Genomic DNA, 23,676 nt, shown 5'->3' with positions numbered 1-23,676 from the left:
GAGAGAGAGAGAGAGCGAGAGAGAGAGAGAGAGAGAGAGAGAGAGCGAAATGATTATCGCCAATTGTCGTCTGCACAGAAAATGAAATATGTAACCAATATCCTTAAAAAGCAGTCAGATGGTGAGGTATGCACACAAAATTTACGTGTGTGTGTGTGTGTGTGTGTGTGAGAGAGAGAGAGAGAAAGAGAGAGAGAGGGAGAGAGAGACAGACAGACAGACGCACGGTAAAATGTGTCTTTAGTCTAAAATAGCAAAGCAATTATAGAAGCAATTTAATTTTCTTTTCAAATTCATGTAAATTCCATAGATTGCTGAGTCAGATGAACTGTCGCCAATGTCATTTTGAAAACAAAGTGTTCATGTTGTTTATAAAGTTTAAAATATAGAACAATACAATAATAAACTTCATGAAACATGTTCAATCAAAACATTTTGCTTAAAGTCAGATTGAAATTGTTGTACCAATTTAAAATAAATACCAACTACGCCATCAATTAGATAAATTGAGTTGCATCTGAAATTAAGCAACAAGTAGCGATGTTCTTACAAATAGTTTTTCTATCTAAAATTAGACATCAATTAAACATGCGCTTGAAATTAGTTTTATTTATGCAATTATGTATCTATTAACGATACCTTTCAAATTTTGTATATAAAAGAGAGATAATTAGCGATGTACTTAAAAATAATTTTTCTATCTAAAATTAAAAATCAATTAACAATGCGCTTGGAATTAGTTTTACGTATGAAATTTTGCATGTGAAATTATACATCAATTACTGATGTACTTAAAAATCGTTTTTACCTAAAATATTAATCCTCAATTGGCGATGTACTTAAAATAGTTTTATATCAATAATTATACATCAATTAACAATGCAATTGAAATTTTGCATGTAAAATTATTCAATATTAGCAGTTCGGTCCGGCTTGCTCGGGCCCTATGTACTGTTCATAACTTATATATATATATATATATATATATATATTAAAAAGTTTGACTCATGTTCAGGTAACATACATCTAAAATTTCAAGTGTTTAGACCAAAAATTTGCAGAGGAGTTTGGTAGAGTCTGCAAAGGTCAACTCTTTTAACCCTGACCTATTGGCAGCCAAAATTTCACCCAAAAATAGATTAAAAAGTTTACTGCATGTCTGAATATCCTTTTGTGTATAATTTTAAATGTTTAGACTGATTAGTTTGCTAGAGACTGCAAAGGTCAAATCTTTTAAACTTTGGCTCCTTCACAGTCAAATTTTCGGCTAAAAACCGATTACAAAGCTTGCCCTATGTCTGAATGCACTTTATATAAATTTTCAAATGTATATACCGAACATTGGCTGAGTAATTTGGTATAAACCGCGGAGATCAAACTTTTTAAAACTTTCACCCAAATTTTAGCCTCTTAACATTTATTGTTTTGAGCTCAAATCAAATTAAAAAGTTTGACCCATGTCCAAGTAACCTACATCTAAAACTTCAAGTGTTTCGATCCAAAATTGGCGGAGGAGTTTGGTAGAGTTTTCAAATGTTAAATCGTTGAACTTTGACCCCTTGACAGCCATATTTCTGGATGAAAACCGATTAAAAAGATTTTTCCAAATCTCAATACCGCTTATGTCAAATCTCAAGTTTGTAGACTGAAAATTGTCAGAGTAGTTTGGTAGGGAAATCTGCACACACAGACAGACAATGTCACTTTTATAGCTATATAGATTAGTGATGTACTTAAAAATAGTTTTATATACATAATTAGATATCAATTAACAATGCAATTAAAATTTTGCATGTGAAATTATTCAGTATTTGCAATATACTTAAAAATAGTTTTATATCTAAAACATTACGCATCAATTACAATGTACTTGGAATTTTGCATGTGATTTTAGTCATTAATTAGTGATACCCTTAAAATAGTTTTGTATCTAAAATTAAACATCAATTAAAAATGCACTGAAATTAGTTTTACATTTGAAATCCTGCAAACGTCTTATAACTTGCTTATAATTATCATAATTATAATTATCGTAATTATGATTATCATAATTATAATTATCATAAGTATATTATGATTATTATAATTAACACAACTAGGAAAGATTTAATACTTATCTATGTTTTTGTTAAAACAGCATACAATTCAAGTTAAAGAAACAATGAGTCTATTATAGTGGAACATCAGAGGAATTGATGCACAATGCAATGTAATTATTTAAAGATTAAATGATTAATATCACGAAAAACAAATCTTCTGAAGACTAAACTTTATGAATATCTTAAATATATCATTGACAATATAGTCTTAAATTGTTCCTGATTGTTAACATAGAAAACACATTGTTAACATGTGCTAAAACAATGAAAGATGCATTAATGAATAGTTCTGCATGCTTAACATTCATAAAACGGCTAAGAGAGGAAAGGCTGGCGTGTTTATAGAGTTCACAAAGGAGAAAGCTATTATTAGATGGATGAAGTGTTTCAGAATGAGGGCCCGGGTCTCTTATCCTAGGATGAAGTATTTATGAATCAGTTGGGAGGGTGCCGAAATGAGTGACGAAATCGTTAAATGATTGATAGGCGTAAGGTCAGAGTATTACCACTGTGCATGACGGAAATGACATCATTTCTGTCAAAAGGTAAGGTGATCTCTTCTCCAGCTAGATTTGACAGCCATCGGACATGTGAGGCTCCAACTTTTGATGCAAGTTAGGAAAGCCGAATCATAAAGTAATTTGAGTAATTTTGTCCTTGTCGGTCGGTCTCTGTTTTTCTGTCTCTCTATCTTCCTCTCTCTCTATCTATCTCTCTTGGTTAAATATATATATATATATATATATATATATATATATATATATATATGTATATATATATATCTTTCCCTCTCTTCACGCTATAAATTTCTATCTTTCTCAAACGATTAAAACCTCAATTATAAATAAGACGCGTTCCTGCGTTCTATCAATTAAAGAGACGACACGCATGGGCTCTGACAACGTGCGTGTTTATTATATATTGTAACGTGGTTGTTATACGCATGACAACAACAGAAGTAGGTTTTCAAATTTGAATATTTTATAATACAAAACAAAAACGAAAATAAAAATCCAGAAAAATAGCAATTTCATAGTCAACGAACAAATAAATACAAAAATTTGACAAGAGGATCATATCTTCAAAATATCGTGAAATTCCGGCATCAAATAAAACTCTAGTGATCGCGGAGGAACACTAGAGGCAAGTAAGATTTAAATATTAAAAAAAATCACTTGTTATGAAGCCTTCTTTCTTACAAGCGCATCTCTGCATTATTAAAGCATTCTTTTAAACTTTTAAAGGTTGACATGAAATAGAATAACGTTAAAAATCATCCAAAGTGACAGATTTCCTCCGAGATGTGAAGTTCATTGATAAAGCCATGTTCTTTCTACCTGACCACGTTAACAGAAAGAACTGTGTTCTGGCATATAAAATGGCACAAGTATGTCGCGTGACCATCACTCAGCTGATCCGTGGTATAGCAAGAGAAGCACGTGTCAAGAAATTATTAACTTTTAAATGGGCGTGGTTCATTAATGAAGCACTTTTCTCTATCAAGCCATATCAACGGAAAAAACTCTGAGATCTGAGCTTCTAAAGTATCAGATGAACGCCTTAAATGGCCACTGCACTCTGAGAAATACTACGTACAAGTCACCATCATGAAACATGGCATAATCAGATTATGAATTTTTGAGATGAGTATTAATTATTTTTATTATTTTTATTCTTCGGACTACAGTTCTCATCTTGAGCGTTATTTAAACGTTTTTTACGTTTAAGGCTCCTACATTCTTACTAAAATTGTCCGCAAAGTCTCTTAGCATAATCGATAAAGTACTTGGGAAATTATTAGGATTTATGACGAAACGGAAATGTGCTAACCCGTTAAATAAAATAAAAGGTTCCGTTCCAAATTTCGTGCAGATTTCCGAGTTCAGTAAAACGTTTCGTTTATGAGGTTTCGCATGTTAACTATTATGTACCTTTAACGGTTAGAATCCAAATAATGCAGACCGTTCAGGAAAATTGAAAAAATAAAACAAGGTCTAATCAAATGGAAGCTCTTTGTTGTCCAACAACATTTGTATGTATGTATATATATATATATATATATATATATATATATATATATATATATATATATATATATATATATATATATATATATATATAAGAACAACTAGTTAATAAAACATGCTAAAAAACACTTTGAAAAAGAGTTAAAAACATATTTAATTTTAAAAAGGAAACACTAAATAAGTGGATAGTCCTTAATCAGCAAAGTTTCGAGGAAATACTTTCCTTCTCATCAGAGGGTAGGATTTTGCTTGCAAAAGTATTTGATGAAACAGCAAGAAAGTCATAGATCTTACTTGATAACAAAATGTGAAGCAGAGGGAATAGGGTGAAGAAAAAGGTGATTTCACGTGAATGGATAGTCTGGTGAAAGGTAAATTATCCAATGACGGTAAAATCCAAATATATATATATATATATATATATATATATATATATATATATATATATATATATAGAGAGAGAGAGTGAGAGATGGAGAGAGAGAGAGAGAGAGATGGAGGAAGAGAGAGAGAGAGAGAGAGAGAGAGAGAGAGAGAGAGAGAGAGAGATTTCTATGGAATTATCATTCAATAGAAGATGCATTATTATAACATTTGGGTAGAAAAAGAAAAACAAAACATTAAAAAAGTGTCTACTTCATCATCGAATGATAAAAGCAGAAAGATTCAACCAGGAGGAAAGACTCATTAATGAAAATGTTCCACAATTGTAACATTTTAATATAAAAATAGTAACCCCTAAACCATAGACTCTCAACCTGGGGGCCATGGCCCCCAAGGGGGCCATGGCAATAATTTAGGGGGGCCATGGTGGAATTTTCTTTTTTAATTGATTAAGTTGACAATAAAATTTTGTTACCTACATAATATTGTTACGAATGTGTGTGTACGTGTGTATGTATGTATGTGTGTATGTATGTGGGAGAGAGGTGATCGAATTATCTCAGTGTGGCCTTGGATATCAGCACGTAAACATGTGGGTATAATTGATTCTGAACCATACTGTATACTGTTTTACTTATTTTGTTCGACAATTATAAATGCGGTCGCTGTTTTCGTGTGTGAAATATTTGTGCACTTCCTTTATTATTTTCTTATTTTTTGGTATCATTGTATTCATGCTCAATGCTCATTCCCTACTCAGGTATTCCTGCTTTTTTTTTTAGTGCTAATATTGATGTGACTCGCTATTCTTCTCATAATTTCAATTGGGGCAGTGCTTGTCAAAGGAGGTGTGTTCTTGCTGTAGAAAGTACATTTCAGCTTGCTAGGTTGAGTGTGAATGTTTATCATCTTTACTCTCTCTGTGTATGTTTGTGTATGACTGTGTGTGTGCTTAATGTGTGAGTCCATGGATGTATTATGTATGTGGATATTTGTGTGTTTGTCATTTTATCACTTGTCCTATTTATCTGTCCTTCATTATCATTCTTTTGTCTTATCACTTAATGTTTGTTCTGATGGTCTGTCTTCTTTATTTTCCCTAGATTTGCGATGGCTACTAGTGTTACTAAGAAGCGGAAGTACAGTGAAGAGTACATTAGCTACGGATTTACATCAATTCTCGCTGATGGCATCGAGAAACCTCAGTGTGTACTGTGCTTCAAAGTGTTGGGGAACGATTCTATGAGGCCTAGTAAGTTGAAGCATCATTTGCAGACCATCCATCCACAGTATGCTGAAAAAGACCCCGATTTCTTCAGGCGCCATGAAAGTAGTTTCGGAAAACAGAAACTGGATGCAACTGGTGCTTTCCAACAACAGACCTCAAGTGTAGTTGAGGCATCATACGAGGTTGCCCTTGAAATAGCGAAGCAAAAGAAGCCCCACACAATTGGTGAAACCTTAATTAAGCCATGTACTTTAAAGATGGTCAAGCGTGTTCTTGGAGATGCAAATGAACGTAAAATTCAACAAATTTCCTTGTCAAACGACACAGTGAAGCGGAGAATTAATGAAATGTCAGATGACATAAAGGAAAAAGTGATACAGGAGATCAAATCGTCTCCAGCTGGTATGTTTGCAATACAACTGGATGAGTCAACGGATGTGAGTTCGTGTGCACAGCTACTCGTGTTTGTTAGGTATATTTTCTTGTGTGATATCAAGGAAGAATATCTGTTATGTACACAGCTTGAGACCACCACAACAGCTGAAGATGTGATGGAAAAGCTACCTTCTTTCTTCAAAGCTAACAGGATCCCATGGGAAAATTGTTGTGGAGTCTGTACAGACGGGGCTCCAGCGATGCTGGGATCAAAATCAGGGTTCCAGAAGCGTGTCAAGGAAGTAGCTCCGAATGCCAAGGGGGTTCATTGTATGATCCATCGTTTTGCACTGGCGTCGAAAACCCTCCCTGATGAACTTTGCAAGATCCTGGAGGCAGTGGTCAAATGCGTCAACTTTGTAAAAGCTGGAGCTCTGAACTCTCGCCTTTTCCAGAACCTCTGTAGAGACATGGATTCGGAGCATGAAGCTCTCCTCTTTTACTCCAAAGTGCGCTGGCTTTCCAAGGGCAATGTTGTGAATCGAGTGTTTGAACTTCGGGGGGAGCTAAAATTGTTTCTGGAAATGCAAGGGAAAGATGATCTGTTGAGTCACTTCAATGAGGTTTTGTGGGAGCCACGTCTTGCATATTTAGCAGATATATTTGAGCAGCTAAATAGGTTGAATCTGAAACTACAGGGCAAGGAAAGAAATGTGTTTCACCTGATGGACTGTCTTCGTGGATTTCTTGCCAAGCTCCAGAATTGGCAAAGGAAAGTCGGTGCCGGGAATGTTGCCATGTTTGAAAACCTTTCAGCTGTCCTTGACGAGAATGAAGAAGATAGTCTGCTTGACCCATTACTTAAAACTGAAATCACCCAGCATCTGAGATCCTTGGAAAGTGAACTTAATATGTACTTCCCAGAATTCGAGGAGGAAGAAGGGAAGTTGGTAAGGAATCCATTCTCTGGCACTCTTGATATTACTACCATTCCCAGTGATGTTCAGGACGAGTTCCTTGATCTCAAACATGATTCTGCTGCCAAAGATCTCTATGAAGAAAAATCTCTGAATGTATTCTGGTGTTCGATGCATCAGTCATATCCAAAAGTCAGTGAGATTGCACTTCGACTACTCTTGCCTTTTTCAACTACCTATTTATGTGAGTCTGGTTTCTCCACCCTTCTACAAATCAAGAATAAGAGCCGCAACCGATTGGATGTGGACCCCGACATGAGATGTGCATTGTCAGTGACACAACCTCGGATTCGTCAACTGACTGAAAAGAAACAATATCAGCCTTCCCACTGATGTGTGATAAAGTATGCAGAGGTTAATTGAACTTTCTCCCATCCAAATCAAATTTGCTATTGTCTGCTAGTCTTTTGTAGTCTAGTGATGTAAGTTAAGCATATCACAGAAATCTATCAATATAAGATAATTATGACTGTAAACTTTGTAATAAAGCAAGGGTGTTCTCTTCATCAACATTTTATTTATTCTTTTTTTTCTGCGCCTTTTTTGGCAGGGTGGGATTTGGGAGAAAAATGAAGGGGAGCCACACGAATGTTGAGAATTCATGAAGGGGGGAATGGAGTGAAAAAGGTTGAGAACCACTGCCCTAAACAAATACCATCTATGAAAATTTTAATAAAATTCATGATACTTTCTGCAATCCAACCATATTTAACACAAGTAAACTTCAGTATGCCTTACTTGCCCACTAAGTTTCACTCATGAATATCCAACAGTCTTTGTTCATTGTCATACAAATACTGGATGCGACATGCACATTTTGCAATAACTCTGACACTGTTTCTTGGCACTCGTCTGATTTACGTTGTGATGAATCTTTTCAGTCGAGAAATAATATTGGGATTGTTTGGATAGAGATTATATTCGAGTTAACACAAAATAAAAAAATCTGGGGGAATTAAGATTCGGTGAATATGAAACCGATTCTAGATCACACATCTTACTAATCATAAGTAAATAACTCAAGTGTTATTTATTCTGCACTTCAAATTACCAATTTCTCGGTTAAATTCGACACTTGTCAAAACTTCCGACTTCCAAATGTAATGATCTTCTCAGCCGACTTCCACACGTCTGCATAAGTAACACACCTTCCTTCAACTCGCCTCATGCTCATTTCACGTCCGCTTTTATAAACCAGTCTCATTTGCATAAACATTCACAGTCACATGATTATTCACCATAAAACAAACTGTCTCGCCATATTAGTTTTTCCTTTCTTTCTCTTTCATTTCGTTTCACAACCGACCCTTTGAATCATGCACAAGTAAGTCCCTACACTAATGATAGGATCATCAAAGTATTTTCCACATGTAATTGAATGCTAATAAAAAGTGACTGTTGGACACACTTGAATGAAACTGTGTTGTTGGTTGGTTGTTTTCGTTTTACGGCATATCAACCCTTTTCAGGTCATTTAATGCGAAATCCAATAATTTTGAAGAAAAAGTTTTTAATAGAATTTGTTGTTTTTTCAAATTAGTTCCTATTAAACCCATAGTTGGGACCCTAACCGGTACTATCACTCCGGGTCAGAGTGGACCTGAGAGCAATGGCAATTAAGGGGTGGCTCCACACTCCCCAAAGCCCGCAAGCTGGGGCCTCACCATCGGATATAGTTTAAGGTCATATCCAATCCCGAAACTGGGTGGACAAGTCAGACATAAACTAAAGTTTATTTCTTTCAAAAATGTCTGGATTAAAAAAATGATTAAATTTTATTTATTAACGACGCCTTGCATGTAGTTTTCTTTAGGGGGAACCCTATAGAATTTTTAAAAATACTAATTTCAACTTACCTTGTTTTCTGCCATTATAATTACTGCAAAGACCCAGAATGCCAGAATCTCCTTTCATTATTGTTCCAAGTGTCACTTCAATGAATGTAGTGTCACGTAGAAGAACCCGCACGGGAGGAGCACTGTTCTCAATTGCAACGTAATCGTAACGCTTCGTAACCATCAAACCTGTAAGTCAAACACAATTTGTATAGGAGCCAATTCTGCAGAAAATTGCATTTTTAAATATAATAATTCATTAATATAAATAAACAATACACAACAGTTATTTTCATTTATCACACATATGAAAATGAAAAAAATAATTAAATTATTTAAATCAATACTGTAAATCAATACTGTATATATATATATATATATATATATATATATATATATATATATATATATATATATATATATATATATATAGACAGGATGTTCCAAAAATTTGATGTCATTTCGCAGGTCAATAATTTTGGCAATTTTCGTTGGAATGACCTCAAATTTTCACAGATAGTATAGAAACAGTTCAAGATTTTATGTTTAATGTTGTTTTTTTTTTACATAGGCATCACCACTTATCAAGGTCCAAAGACCACTCGAGGATAAAGGAGGGTTAAATGTTTGACATTTATCTCTTTTCAGGTTAAGAAATCCTGTTTACTTAAAAAAAGGTTATTTTCCACATTTGAATATGCTCAAAGATAGTCACACAAGACTGTGCAGCTTGCCTTCTTTGTAAATTTGCCAAAAATGCACCAATTAATGAACAAATTTGGACCTGGCATCAAAAGGTTTAAGAAGAAGGCTTCTTATGCAGGGCTAAAGGGTCTGGGCAGCCATCATCAGAAGAAGAGAAGGTCGAGAAAGTTCGTGAAACATTCCTGGGAAGTCTGTAAGAAGAGTAAATGTGGAAACCCAGATTCCTCAACCAATAGTTTGGCACGTTCTAAGGAAACGATTTCAAATGAAAGCCTCCAGGTTGTAGCTCGTTGAAGCTTTAAAGGAAGATGACACGCGAAAATCTAAAGAATTGTGTGTTGAAATGCTAGAGAAACTTGAAAAAGATGAGTTCGATGAGTGTCTAATTTTTAGTGATGAAGCCACGTTTCATACGAATGGCAAAGTCAATAAGCATTATGTTCGCATTTGGGCAAAGAAAATCCCTATGCCACAATTGAGCACGAGAGGGACTCACTAAAAGTGAATGTGCACTGCGTCATCTCCAAGAATCAGTTTCATGGACCGTTTTTCTTTGAAGGAAATATGAACGGGGATGTCTATCTGCAAATGCTTCCAACAGGCTAAAAGAATGAACATGAAAGCTTCATTTTTGAATAGAACAGGGCTACACCACACTGGAAGCTCACTGTATGGGCTTATCTCAATGAGAATCTGCTAGAGAGATGGATCGGCCGTGGTGGTGAGAAAGACAATTTGATGCTGAAATGGCCACCACGATCACCTGACCTGACACCGTGTGATATTTCCCTGTGAGGATATGTGAAAGTACTCGTCTATGTCTTCCATCTTCTCACTAACCTTGAAGAACTCAAGTTGTATAGAATGACAGATTATAACGAAACTATCAGTTCAAAATATTTGCATGTAATTGCTTTTTGTAATAGGAGACTGTAAAAACAGACAGCTCAGCTTAAACTAATATGGCCGACTTCGCTTATAAATAACACGAGGACAACATTTGTTAATTATACATATCGTGATATTTACTTAACTTCCTCATAAATTAAACAAAGAATAAATTTTCTTTGCTAATGAGCGCAAACAAGTTCTCGAATTAAATTAAAGACTGTTGACAGATTTTAATTTTAATTTATTTGTTTTCTTTTTCTGGAGAATTTTCAAGTTACATTCACTTTTGACAATGTCTCCTGCTTATCGATTCATGAGATGACGTTTACTCTGCTCATGTTAGGAATGGGTTTCTGAATGATCGCGTTAGTATTTCAACATGGTACGTATTTACCATGATTACCTATTGTTTTCTTTAAAGATTTTGTTTACAACTTTTCTTAATGCTTCAAGTAATAACAGTGGGAAACAATTTTTACGTTTGGAATGTTGGCTAGATCTCTACCACTGATTTCTGATACTTTTGCATTGCTGAATCAGGAAATGGCGTCGGTTTCTCTCCATCAAATCAGGTTTTTGTGTTAAGTTGATATGACAAAAAATAAAAATCAGACCTTGTGACAAAATCGATTATATTACAGTGGAATTTTGTCAACGCATATCATCCCTTAAAATGTTTTTAAGAGAAAAATGTTTTGCCAACAACGTATATTGATTACCTGATAGAAACATTGATTACTGTAAACTGAATGGTATTAATAAAGTTAAGTTCACATAAATTGTGTGTTGCTTCACCATTGTTCAAACTTCAGGGCTTAAACTTCTGTTTCTTTGAACTCCTGGAATGCTTAGTAGCAGGCAGGTCTCTCTTCATACTCCAACAGTAGTCAGCCATTATGACGGTGTCGCAGCAACCCTAATACCTAGTTTCCATCTCTCTCAGGTCCTAATAGAATCTCTTATGCTCGTCACCTATTGAACCTAGGTCTTCAGGAAACCGGTCGATATATGAGAATAGGCAGTACATTTTGACACTCATGTCGCAGTTCAGATTTCTGAAAGAAGTTCGCATGTTGTTGACAAGTTCTGCATAGTTTTTGCCATTATTGTTGCCAAGAAAGTTCTTCGTTACCAGAACAAATGCCTTCCTCGCTTTCAGTTTCATTTCCTTAATTGAGTTTCGAACTCTGGATCTCTGCTGAGCTACTGGATCTGAGGATCGTCAAAAATGCCAGTTTTCAATCCTGGAAAAGTCTGGCACAAGTAAGTGAAGCAGTCACCACCCTTGTCCAGAACTTGGATGAACAGCTTGCTGTGCAGCGGTATAAAGGGCATTCTATCTCTGCCCACCAGAGGATTGTTGATGACGTTTCTTTTTTTGCAAGACACCAATTCCTCCTGCACACACTAGTCCTTTTTCATGTATGCTGAACACCAGATTTTGCAAGAGTTCGAAGTTTTATGACTTCAAACTGATCCTATTTCGACATAATCACTCAGAACTATCGGACCGAATATTTCTTGTCATTAAAAAATCACTTTCAATCAAAACATGGCATTTTACCCCAACTAACTTCTAAAATGCTTCACACATGCGTACATGTAGAACAAAAACGTAAAATACAACATGTGGTCATAGCTCAAAAACTTGACCGGATTGAGCAAAACCAATGTGATTTTTGGATTCAGCTAATGAGATAAAATGTCGCAGATAACAAATTTATTGCTGACTAATGTTATTCGTTATAAATCAGAAAGTTGTAAATAAAAATATTATAACGATTCATTTGAAAGAAAATAGTATAAGTTAATAATAGTTTATGCAGCATCATGGATACCAACGATTAAAACTAAATTGTAGTTTTAACAGGTAAATATATTTTTTATTCGATAGCTCAGATTTCCAATTTCATTTTAAGTTTCGAACAGTCACAAATTAATTTTCAACAATAAGCAGAATATGAAAATGGTTGACTTATTTACAAAGACACCGACATGCATTTTAATGGATTTAATCTTGTGATTGTATTTTAATTTGCTATGATAGAATCTAGTTGATTATCTGCCATGAAAATAATGATACAACCAAAGTTGAACAAGTGTAATGAAAATCACGATAGAATCTTAGTTGAGCATCTGCTAGTAAAATACCGATAGAATCAAAGATGAACATCTGGCATAAAAATATCGATAGACGTACTACACCTCTTATGTGAGAAAGAAGAAGTAGGATGGAAGATTGTCAGTGGTTTTGAACCGGAAAGCGTACTCTTTACAACTACTCAACAGATGTGACAACAGTAACTCGTTTTTGAACATATCTGGCACAAATGCAGATGATTGTGTCAGGTGTGAGATACTTTCTGGAACAGTTGTGGCCACCTTCGCAAAAATCAAACTTTTAGACACATACTATCATGATCGCTTGCATCTCCTCAGGAATTTAATCATAGTACCATGTTGTATGCTTGATGAACTTGTCAGTGCCCTTAATATCGATCTGAATAGACAAAACAGATATGTTAATGATGCAACACTTCTATACTTTCGACTTATCCCAAGCAATGGATTGGGTATGCAATTCATGTCGGACATGTGCACCTGCGACAGATCCCAACGAATTACCTTGAAGAGTAATTTGAATCACCACTTGACACTGTTGGTATTGACTATGCGACAGATGTTACAAAGAATTATTAACAACTAGTTTTTGGTTTTGCAGAAGTCGATTACAGTTTAACAGACGGCATGCATAATACCGGACGAGCAGACAAACCCACTCCGACTGTGCATAGAGATGCCTCTATGGAACTGCCTCCATGTTTGCATCATATGAGTTGTCCCTTTCTCTGGAATCGTGATCAACACATGAAACACTCATACATGACGATTGATTAGTTGTATTATTTGAATTCTTTCGAATACTCTTCTCATTTTAAGTGTTATTTTCACTACTTTTTGCTTGATGTAATCTACGATATTTTTCAAATGTATCTTGTCAAACTCGGGAATCTTTCTGTCGAACTCGGGAATTTGAACGGAATTTTGAACGGAACCCTTTACTTAACCCACGAAAGTAGCATGCTCCCGTTCCACCAGAAGTCCAAAGTAAGGTGATAAAGTACTTGGTAAAATTCAGTTGTAACATTATACTCTTCTGGAGATTGAACGTCTTCAGCGCGAGCTTAACTCAAAATACAATTGCGAATTACTTAAAACTTCTACTCAATCATGGCTAACGGAATGAGAGCATGTTACCCAGTGGATTAAAAACCAGTTCCATTCACATTTCCGTGCAGATTCCTGAGTTTAACAGAAAGATTCCCAAGTTTGACAAGATACACCTGAAGAAGGTTGGAGGTTATATCTTGGGGTTTATTGTCACAATTTTTTTCAGATGTCGAATTCAGGAATCTTTCTGTCGAACTCAAGAATCTTTCTGTCGAACTCATAAATGTACATGGAATTTCGAACAGAACTCTTTATTCAACCCACGGAAGTAGCATGATTTCATTCTGTCAGCCATAACATAAGTGATTCTACAGTATATTTCAATCGTCGGCTGCATTAAGAATTGAAAAATAAGAGTTCGACAGAAAGATTCCCGAGTTCGGCAAAATACAACTGAAGAAGATCGGAGGTTACATCGAAAATAACACTCAAGATGAGAAAATTATTATTAGTAGTAGTATTTGGAAGTGAAAGGGACTCATGCCACTTTGTATGTAGACCTAGAGGCAAAACCTAGGTATTTCAAACCGAGGTCAGTACTCTATATGTTGAAAAAGAATAGAAGATGAATTACATAGACTACAAAGAGAAGGAACATTTTCAACTTTATATTTCTGAATTTTTGAGATGAGGATTGGTTATTTGTATTATTATTCATCGGACTACTGTTCTCATCTTGAGTGTGATTTTCACAACGTTTCGGTCGATATAACCTCCGACTTTCTCCTGGTGTATCTTGTCAAACTCGGGAATGTTTCTGTCGAACTCGAGAATTTGGATGGAATTTCTAGCGGAACCCTTTATTTACTTCACGGGAGTAGCATGCTCTTGTTCCGTCAGCCATGACTGGATAGAGGTCCTAAGTAATTCGCAAATGTATATTTCGGTCGCCCACACTGAGGATTGAACCTTCAACCTTCAGGAGAATATCACAAGGACCCGTGGCGCAGTGGTTAGAGTACTTGGAAAAATCAATTGTAAAAGTGATATTTAACAACAATTAGTAAACAAGCCTAAAACATATGCAGCTAATGTTTCCGAACTTTTAGATGAGGCTTGATGATTTGTATTATTTAGATTATTCGGACTATTGATCTCAACTTGAGTGCTGTTTTCACAATGTTTCCGTTGATGGAGCATCAGCCTCTAGAAGGGTATCACAATAACCTTGTACTTTATCCGTTATGCCACCCTCCCAAAATTCATACTAGAATTGTCCGCAAGGACCCAAAGTTTAACGAATAAACTACTATGTAAATTTCATTTGTAAGTGATACTCTTTTATTTTCTCAGTGCGGGCAATACTCAGAATACAATTGCTAATTGCTTAAAATTTCTACCCGGTTGTGGCTGACAGAACGAGAACATGCTAGTCCTGTGGGTTAAATGAAGGGTTCAGTTCGGAATTTCGTGTAAATTATCAAGTTTGATAGAAAGATTCCCGAGTTCGACAAGATACACCTGAAGAAGATCGGAGGTTACATTGACCGAAACATTGTGCAAATATCATTCAAGATGAAAACAATAGTCCGAATAATATAAAATATACAGGAATTAAATCATTATAGTATGTGGGTATCGATCCGTTAGAAAGATAAATATTGATATATCTAAAATGATGGGTTTATCCAAGTGTTTAGTTTTAATCCAATATTAAAGGCTGTGGGTAGATTGACCAGTTAAAGGAGCGACATACACACGCACACACACACCTATTCGCATTTATATCAACTTTATTAACCATCTTCGTTACGATAGACAAGGCGTTCACAACAATCGTCTTCACCTATTTTTCTCATTCGCCACTTATAACGTCTTTAATTGTGGCCCCTTGTAAATTACAAGGGCCCAAGCTATGACCCATGCTGCATATAGATAAACAGTAGTTTGTGATTCAAGTAATTCCCAAAGTTAAATAGAATACAAGTTCCAAAACCTAAGAGATGATATGGTCATATATGGAGGCCAAGTAATACCAGATGAAAGAATATGGTAAGTAGGCGAACACCGTCATTTGAAGACTGTGAAGAGAACAGATTGTCTCTCTCCACTTCACACAAACCATCATTTGATCAATAAACTAACGCACACATTTTTGTTTCTTCACTCCTAAAGTGCCAACGATGCAAATATTAAATACTGCTTTAATTTAAGATTCGTCAATGTTCGTTGGATAGCTTCGTAATAGAATAATGCTGAGTTTCCTATTCCTAGCAGAAAATCTGCTGTGCTAGATTAGCAATTCATATGCGAGACGAATTAGCACATGAATTACTGTTTTTATTTCTTTGTTCGATCGCTTTACTCTTTATTCTTATTCTCTTTACATGTTTTCCTTTCTACTCGAAGATTGCATCGCTAAAATCATTGTTTTTGTACTCATATTCACTCCAAACAAGACACAGTGACACCGAGACATAAGGGGATACTATGGATGCCTACAGGAACACTATAAATAGCGAGTTGAGTAGCAAGAAGTATGTTCACATTGCATTTAAATTTTGCAGGTTAGTCAAGAAAGCAAGAAATATGAAAGAAGTCGGAGGGTTTTCAGCATATGGGGACTTCCACAGTGAAGGAGTGGGAATTTGTTGCTTGTTAGATTAGTTGGGTCTATTTATGTTAAATGGGGGGCAGTGTTATGAGTTCATCAGAACACCACATTCGATTAAAGTACTTATAAAGCAATTACATTGATTGTTTGTTGTCCAGCATTCACTCTAGGCAGGTTGAACAGGCTTCCTCCAAAGGAGGAAGTGTAAAAGGAATATTAAATTCACAGGCGGTCTCCAGTCACCTCTAATATTTGGTATATTTTAGTCAGGAAGCAAGTGTCTTCAGACAGAGCACATGGATGCAACATTGTAGCGATGAGTCAGAGGTTGGAGCTTGGTTGGCAGTACAGGACCTATCAAATTGGAAACTCTTTTTTGACCATGTCTAATAAATAGAGAAAGACTAGTGATTGTGGCAACAGTACTCCTTGTATGGACGAATGGTGATTGTTTTCCCTTCAGTAACAATTAAATTCCAAGAATGTAACCTCTCTCCACCCTTTGTCCCCTGTCTGCCTCTCTCACATACATACATACAATGAAACTTTAAAACTAACATTCAAGAATGTTAAACTTTCTCAGAAAAATATATTTTTTATCTTTGTAAAATTAGTGATATATAAATGTTTGTTTTTAATTATTACATTTTCACCCTAAACAAGGCACAGTGCCATTTTGATGTAGGGTGTTTCTATGAGGGACATAAGTTGCAAGGATACTATGTAGGGAGTTGAGCAGCAAGATGTCTGTCCACATTACACTTGAACTTCTGCATGTCAGTACAGATGGGGAAGCAGGAACCCGGAAGGGAATTCTAAAGTCTAGCAGTCCTGGGAAATAAACTATTAGAGTAGAAGGCTTTCTTACATTTAGGGATCTTTACTGTGTAGGGGTGGGACTTTGCTGTTTGTCGGGTTTGTTGAGGGTATTTACGTCAAGGGCGTACAAGGACTTCGTCAGAGCATATGCCATTAAAAATAGTAAAACTTGTAGAACAGGCAGAGGGATGCAATATTTCGCCAATAGGTTGAAGCTTAGATAACATTTCACGACCTATCAGGTCGGCGACTCTCTTTTGAACTCTGTCCAAGAGTGAGAGACTAGTAGCAGATGCAACAGCCCAAATGTGACAACAATATTCCATACATCGGCGAATGGTGGCGTTGTAGAGGTACAGGATAATTTCAGGAGTAAGTAGCTTTCTAGCATGGTAGAGAGAGCCCACCTTCTTCGCAGCAGCCTTGGCAATACTCTCGATATATCTGTTCCAACTCATGTTCCCTGTGAAGGTTAAGCCGAGGAGTTTGAACGAAGTACTTTTAGGTAATGTAACTTTAGTCATAGTTATTGGTGGTTGAGAAAGTTTTTTGTAATTATTGAAGAAAACAAGCTTAGTCTTGGCAGCATTGAACGTTACCATCCATTTTTGATCCCATTTCACTACAGACTGGAAGTCTTTCTCTAGGGTTATTATATATATATATATATATATATATATATATATATATATATATATATATATATTTACTTGCGTATGTATATATGAGTGTATGCGTGTGTATATTTGCATATGCGTGTAGATGTATATCTATCGTATGTGCGTTATATGAGTATAAATACGTGTATCCGCGTCCAATTATGAGAATTAAAAAAAAAAATTGTTCAGATAAATTGAAATGTATTGTGGGGCGTGTGTTTGGTGATCACACTGAGTCATTGATGCTACTGCTGCTTCTGCTGCTGCTGCTGCTAATAATAATAATAATAATAATAATAATAATAATAATAATAATAATAATCAAGTATAAAAATAAAAATAAAACAAAAATAAAAATAAAATAATAAAAATAAAAAATAGAAATAATTAAAAAAATAATTAAAAAATAAAAATAACAACATGATTTGACCACTAATCATAAAAAATAACGCCAAGGAACCACTAAGATTTTTTAACTAAAATTGCCAGCGAAAATATACTTAAAAAGTAACCATAAAATTTCTATTTGCGATTAGCTGATTGATAAACACGGTAGGAATTTAAATTTACTAACCTGTAGCCCCCCCCCGCTCTCTCTCTCTCTACATATATATTTGTAACATGATCCTGAGAGACGCCTTGCTCAGATAGATGAAGATGAGAGAGGTTGATGTATGGTTAAAGAGAGTTATGCTGAGACTTATTCAAGAAAAAACAGATGTCCAAAAATTCTGTCCATCAGAAAAATAATATCTGTTTTGACGAAAAATAATAATAATAATAATAATAATAATAATAATAATAATAATAATAATAATAATAATAATAATAAACAACGGGCTTTGGTTTGATAATGCAGAAAGATTGTCAGTCCTTTTTTGCAACCTGATAATGGGATTTCTTTAAAACAAAGAAGTTAGGGAAAGAGATTGTTTTTTAAGAGATTTGGAAAAAATGATTTCAAATAACTAATGAAGCCAGACAGTTACATGGAATTTAGATAAAAAAACCCAAGAAATCTATAAAAATATAAATCAAAGGAGAATTATCTATTAGGTCTCCCATATTTTAGAGATCTGAATGATTGGCCACCAGGGTGCCATAAAACAGCAATAAACTAGCAGTCGGAAAAATAAGGGCTGATCATCACCAACAACATTTAGAATATATAAAGAAATAAATAGACAAATAAATAAAGAAATTATTGACTTATATTTGGTTGGAGGAGAAAAACAAGGAGAGAGGAAGGGGAAAAGAGTGAAGTAGAGAGGTGTAGAGAATAGAGATGGATTACAGAATGATCCGGAAAAGATGGGAGGAGAAGTAGGCGATTTGATAAAAACTCAGATACTCTGGAAAAAAAGTTTTTTTCCCCCTGGCCAGCTGAGATACAGGTCTTCAAACTTGTGGGTTAACTCTCAGAAAAAAAGAAGAGCCTTGAGAACAAGCCCGAATTTGCCAAGTAGAAGAAAGTTATTGAAAGAAAACTGATTGAGATTTATTATCTTCCTAAAAGAAAAAGCACCTATATTCAGAAACTCAATTGCTTGAGTCTAGATACAGACTGCAATGCTCTAAACCCCTTCTTTGATCGAAATATATATTAAATTCATTTTTTTTTATGTGATTGTGGAGAATGACCAATTGATTGTCAGCTCTGCCCTAAACCCTGATACATAAGCTGCAACTGTGAGAAGCAGCCAGCCGCGGACACCAGTGTACCTGCAAGAGAAATTCAACTACAGAGCCTGATGTTGGGTAATCACCCAACAGTACTACAAGTATTGCCCCCGAACTTGGGGTTATATATGTTGTACACGCTGAGCATCAGTGTTATCTCCTCGTTGCTAGAGAAGGCCTGATTTCATTTTGAGGAGTTCAGCACTCGATTGAGTAAAAGTGTTGCCACAGGAACTTAAGGTCAGTGCACGTTTTCCTGCTCGTGTGTGCGATCTGATCCCTGCTGGGTTACATGTTCTCCTTTATACATCTTCTATTTTTCACTTGTTTCACTCCCTCTCTATCTCTTCCAACTAATTAGAGACTCTTCCCCATTTGCTTCGCTTTGGTTAAAAAATAACTTATGTATTAGGCTGAGAAGAAAGTTATTGCGGAATTTTTTGATTTTGATTTCAAATGATGTATTTTCAAATAAGTTTTTGTTATAATACTTTCACTTCATGTATCATTTTTCGCTTAATCGTTTAAATTACATCCATTTTAAATCGTTTGTTGTCTTTTCAGAACGTTTAATACAAGATGGAAAAACGCAAATTCAGTTTTCTTATTTCAATTCAAGCTAGGCCGAAAAGCTGCTGAAACAGCTTGCGATATAAACGAGGTTTTTGGCCCAGGAACGACTACTGAACGCACAGCACAATGGTGGTTTCAGAAATTTTGTGGCAGCGACGAGAGTCTTGAAAATAATGAGCGTAATGGTTGACCATCGGATGTTAACACAGATGAATTAAGAGCTTTAATCGAAGCCAATCCATGCACAACTGTTCGAGAAGTTGCTACGGAATTAGATGTAACGCATACGATGATTTCCAACTAATTGAGAGAAATTGGAAACTTGACAAATGGATACCTCATGAATTGAACGACAACCAAAAGAAACGCCGTTATGAAGTGTCATTTTCCCTTCTTTTTTGCCACAATAATGACCCGTTTCTCAGCCAGAGTTGCATCAAAAGAAGTCATGCTGACTGTTTGATGGTCTGCGACGGGTTTCATCCATTACATTTTTTTTTTGAATGTAGGCGAAACCATGACGGCAGTGAAGTACCGCCAACAAATGGATGAAATGTTTCAAACACTTTGACAACAACAACCAAAAAAAGGTCCAATTCTCATCCACGACAATGCCTGACCGCACGTTGCTAAAACGACTCTGCAGTAGTTCAAAGAATTGGGCTACCAAACTTTGCCTCATCAGCAATATTCTCCGGCCATTTCACTAATCGACTACCAATTTTTCAAGCATCTCAACAACTTTGTGCATGAGAAATGCTTAAAAAGCCTAAGCGATATCAGAAACGCCTTCAGCTACTTCATCGCCACCAGAATGCAAGTTTTTTGTTTTTTTACGTTACCAGCACAAGTATACTTGTTTTGCGTTGGCAAAAGTGTGTTGATTTTGACGGTGCTTATTTCGATCAATATTTTTTTGTTTAAGCAGAAATATGTTTATTTGAATTTAAAAGTTAAAAAACGCAAGAACTTTATTGTCAACTTGACATTATATATATATATATATATATATATATATATATATATATATATATATATATATATATATATATATATATAGTCAAAGCTAATCGATGCACAGCTGTTCGAGAACTTGCTTCGGAATTAGAGCTTTAGTCGTAACACATACGACAATTTCCAACCACTTGAGAGAAATTGGAAAGACAAAAAATCTTGACAAACTGATACCTCATGAATTGAACGACAACCAAAAGAAACGCCGTTATGAAGTGTCATTTTCTCTTCCTTTTTGCCACAATATATATATATATATATATATATATATATCCCAGTAGAGGTGGGTTGTTAAGCTAAGAGTTTTTGAGCATCTAACAAAGCAAAACCTTTTGCCAGGAACTTTGCATCAAATTCTATCCTTTGTAATCAGGACTGCCTATCACCCCCCCCCCCCGTATTTCCTCCTCTGTCTGGAAATACACTAAGCAGCATACAAATTTCTGTACGTGATGTTGCCAAGCTTATCAAAAACCTTGATTCTAGTGAAGCAACTGGCCCCCACGGCATTCCAGTCATAGTGTTCAAAAAGCTTCAACTGGAACTAGCTCTCATACTTACAAAACTGTTTAAACGTTGCCTTAATGAGAAATGCTTCCCAACACCTTGGAAAACTTTATCAGTCTACTCAGTATTTAAAAATTCCGGAAATCACTCATCTCCCTCTTAGTACAGATTAATTAGTCTCCTGTGCGTCATGAATAAATTGCTAGAATCTATGATAAACAGAGAGGTGGTCAACCACCTCAGCAAAAATAACCTGCTCAGTGACATGCAAGATGGTCTCCGTTCTGCAATATCTACAGCTCTTGTACTAACTGCTATATCACACAGGATTAGTGAATCTCTTGACGAGGGCTTCGTCTCTAGAACAATAACTCTTTAAGGCTTTTGATAGAGTGTGGCATAAAGGTCTACTTTACAAGATCACCAGCTATGGAATAGCTAGAAATGTCCTCTCAGTTATTGAATCCTTTTTATCTGACAGACTTATAAGTGTAGTCGTTGATAGGCAGAAATCAGAAGCTAATTGTGTCAACGCTGGCGTCTCTCAGGATTCCATCTTGAGCCCAACACTCTTCCTGATCTTCATTAATGGTCCCCCAAATCACATTCTTATATAATTCATAGACATTTATGCAGACAACATGACAATCTATGCGACATTTCAAAGGCCCTCAATGAATAAGGTCTTTCTGATTCCATCTCTTCTGATCTTGAAAACGTGGTGCAATGGGGAAAAAGATGGTTGAGTAATTTTAATTCATCGAAAACCAAGCTTCTCTTTTTTCATCATAATCGTTCAGATCCCCATCACGCCTCAATTCAAATGAATGGTTCTGTATAAGTATATATAAAATATATAAAATAGATTACTGTTGTCACATCTTGGCAGGAGCTCCTTGGCGCACTATATTCAGCCTTGATAGAGTTCAAAACTGGCTTTGAAATCTAGTAAGTGATGTCCTTTTCTCTTCCTGGCAACTTCCTTCCGACAGAAGAGACGTCGCGCACCTGCCTTTGCGCTATCGTTATTTACATGACAAATTCTCGACAGAACTCTAATTTATGCCCACCTTCGGAACACTGTTCCGTAAGCCTGCTTTCCGGTTGAATACAACATGGTAATCTTCAGATCCAATGTAATCAAGTTCTTGTAGAACCGTCCCAATAAATAATCAAATTCTACCCAATTTTCACGATTAATGATTACTACACTACCACCTTACATTCATGAACCCTTATCCTCGAGTGGCTCTCGGACCTTGATAAGCAGTCATTCTCAACTAAAAAAGCCCGTTCAACAGAAGCAAACGATTATCATTGTTAAAATAAGATCTGTTAAAATAAAGCTTTGTTACTTTTTCAAACTTGAGTTATAAATTCGTTTAAAGAAAAAAACAAAAACATTCTGTGTAACACTAACTTGAATCACGTGATTAACACTGTGACTGGTATTTTTTTTATCGAGCAACGACTCTAAACCGGCACAACGAATGGACGATCACTGGCTGTGCGGTGAACACACAGAGCTTATGTTCACACTATTACTTCTAAGTACCGATAATTTTACGAAGAAGTTCTGTTAACTGCTACACCAATGAGGCAAACGGATTTTATTTAAGTCGTCTCTTTTCTTCAACTCGTTGGTTTTAAATTCAAACAGTTCATTTTTCACTACTAATACTTCTACTTGAACAACATCTCTATTAAAGATAATACTTTGTTCAAAATGGAAACAACATGAAAACATATATTACCGGGCAAGGTCAGGTCGAGTCAGCTAGAATATATATATCATTAGAGAAGATATAAACAAAATCAAATTAATAAAACAAAATTACAATTTACTGTGAATGGTGTCGTTAGATTGCTGACAAATCCAACTGAAAGACTTGAAGTAGTGTGAGAAATTCCATAACAACGCCATTTTGTTTCCCCGCCTAACATGATTTGCTAGACGGTCTTTGATTGGTTCAATTTGAATGCGCCAGTTTAGCGCTAATTTTGTATACATGTGCGTTTATTTTTCAGTCTGGACAATGAACACGGAACAGTAAAGACTCACACAGCGGTGCTCCGTTATAGAGTGCCAGGATTTTACCTTCATTGGACACCATGCAG

At 35.5% G+C, this 23,676-nt stretch overlaps 1 protein-coding gene across 1 annotated transcript in view; it reads right to left on the bottom strand.

Moving 5' to 3' along the window:
- LOC145291527 (uncharacterized) overlaps window positions 1–23,676 on the bottom strand; it is a 1,250,821-nt gene that overhangs the window by 1,011,159 nt on the left and 215,986 nt on the right. The window contains exon 8 of the mRNA XM_080137518.1: window positions 8,947–9,114. Within this exon, the coding sequence (XP_079993644.1) occupies window positions 8,947–9,114 (168 nt within the window). The remainder of the gene's footprint in view (window positions 1–8,946; window positions 9,115–23,676) is intronic.

Source organism: Euprymna scolopes, chromosome 12 (genome assembly GCF_053919585.1).
Source record: "Euprymna scolopes isolate OS-2025 chromosome 12, ASM5391958v1, whole genome shotgun sequence".
Lineage (NCBI taxonomy): Eukaryota > Metazoa > Mollusca > Cephalopoda > Sepiida > Sepiolidae > Euprymna > Euprymna scolopes.
Note: the sequence above shows the minus strand (reverse complement) of the source record. Positions and strands in the feature narration are given on the sequence as shown.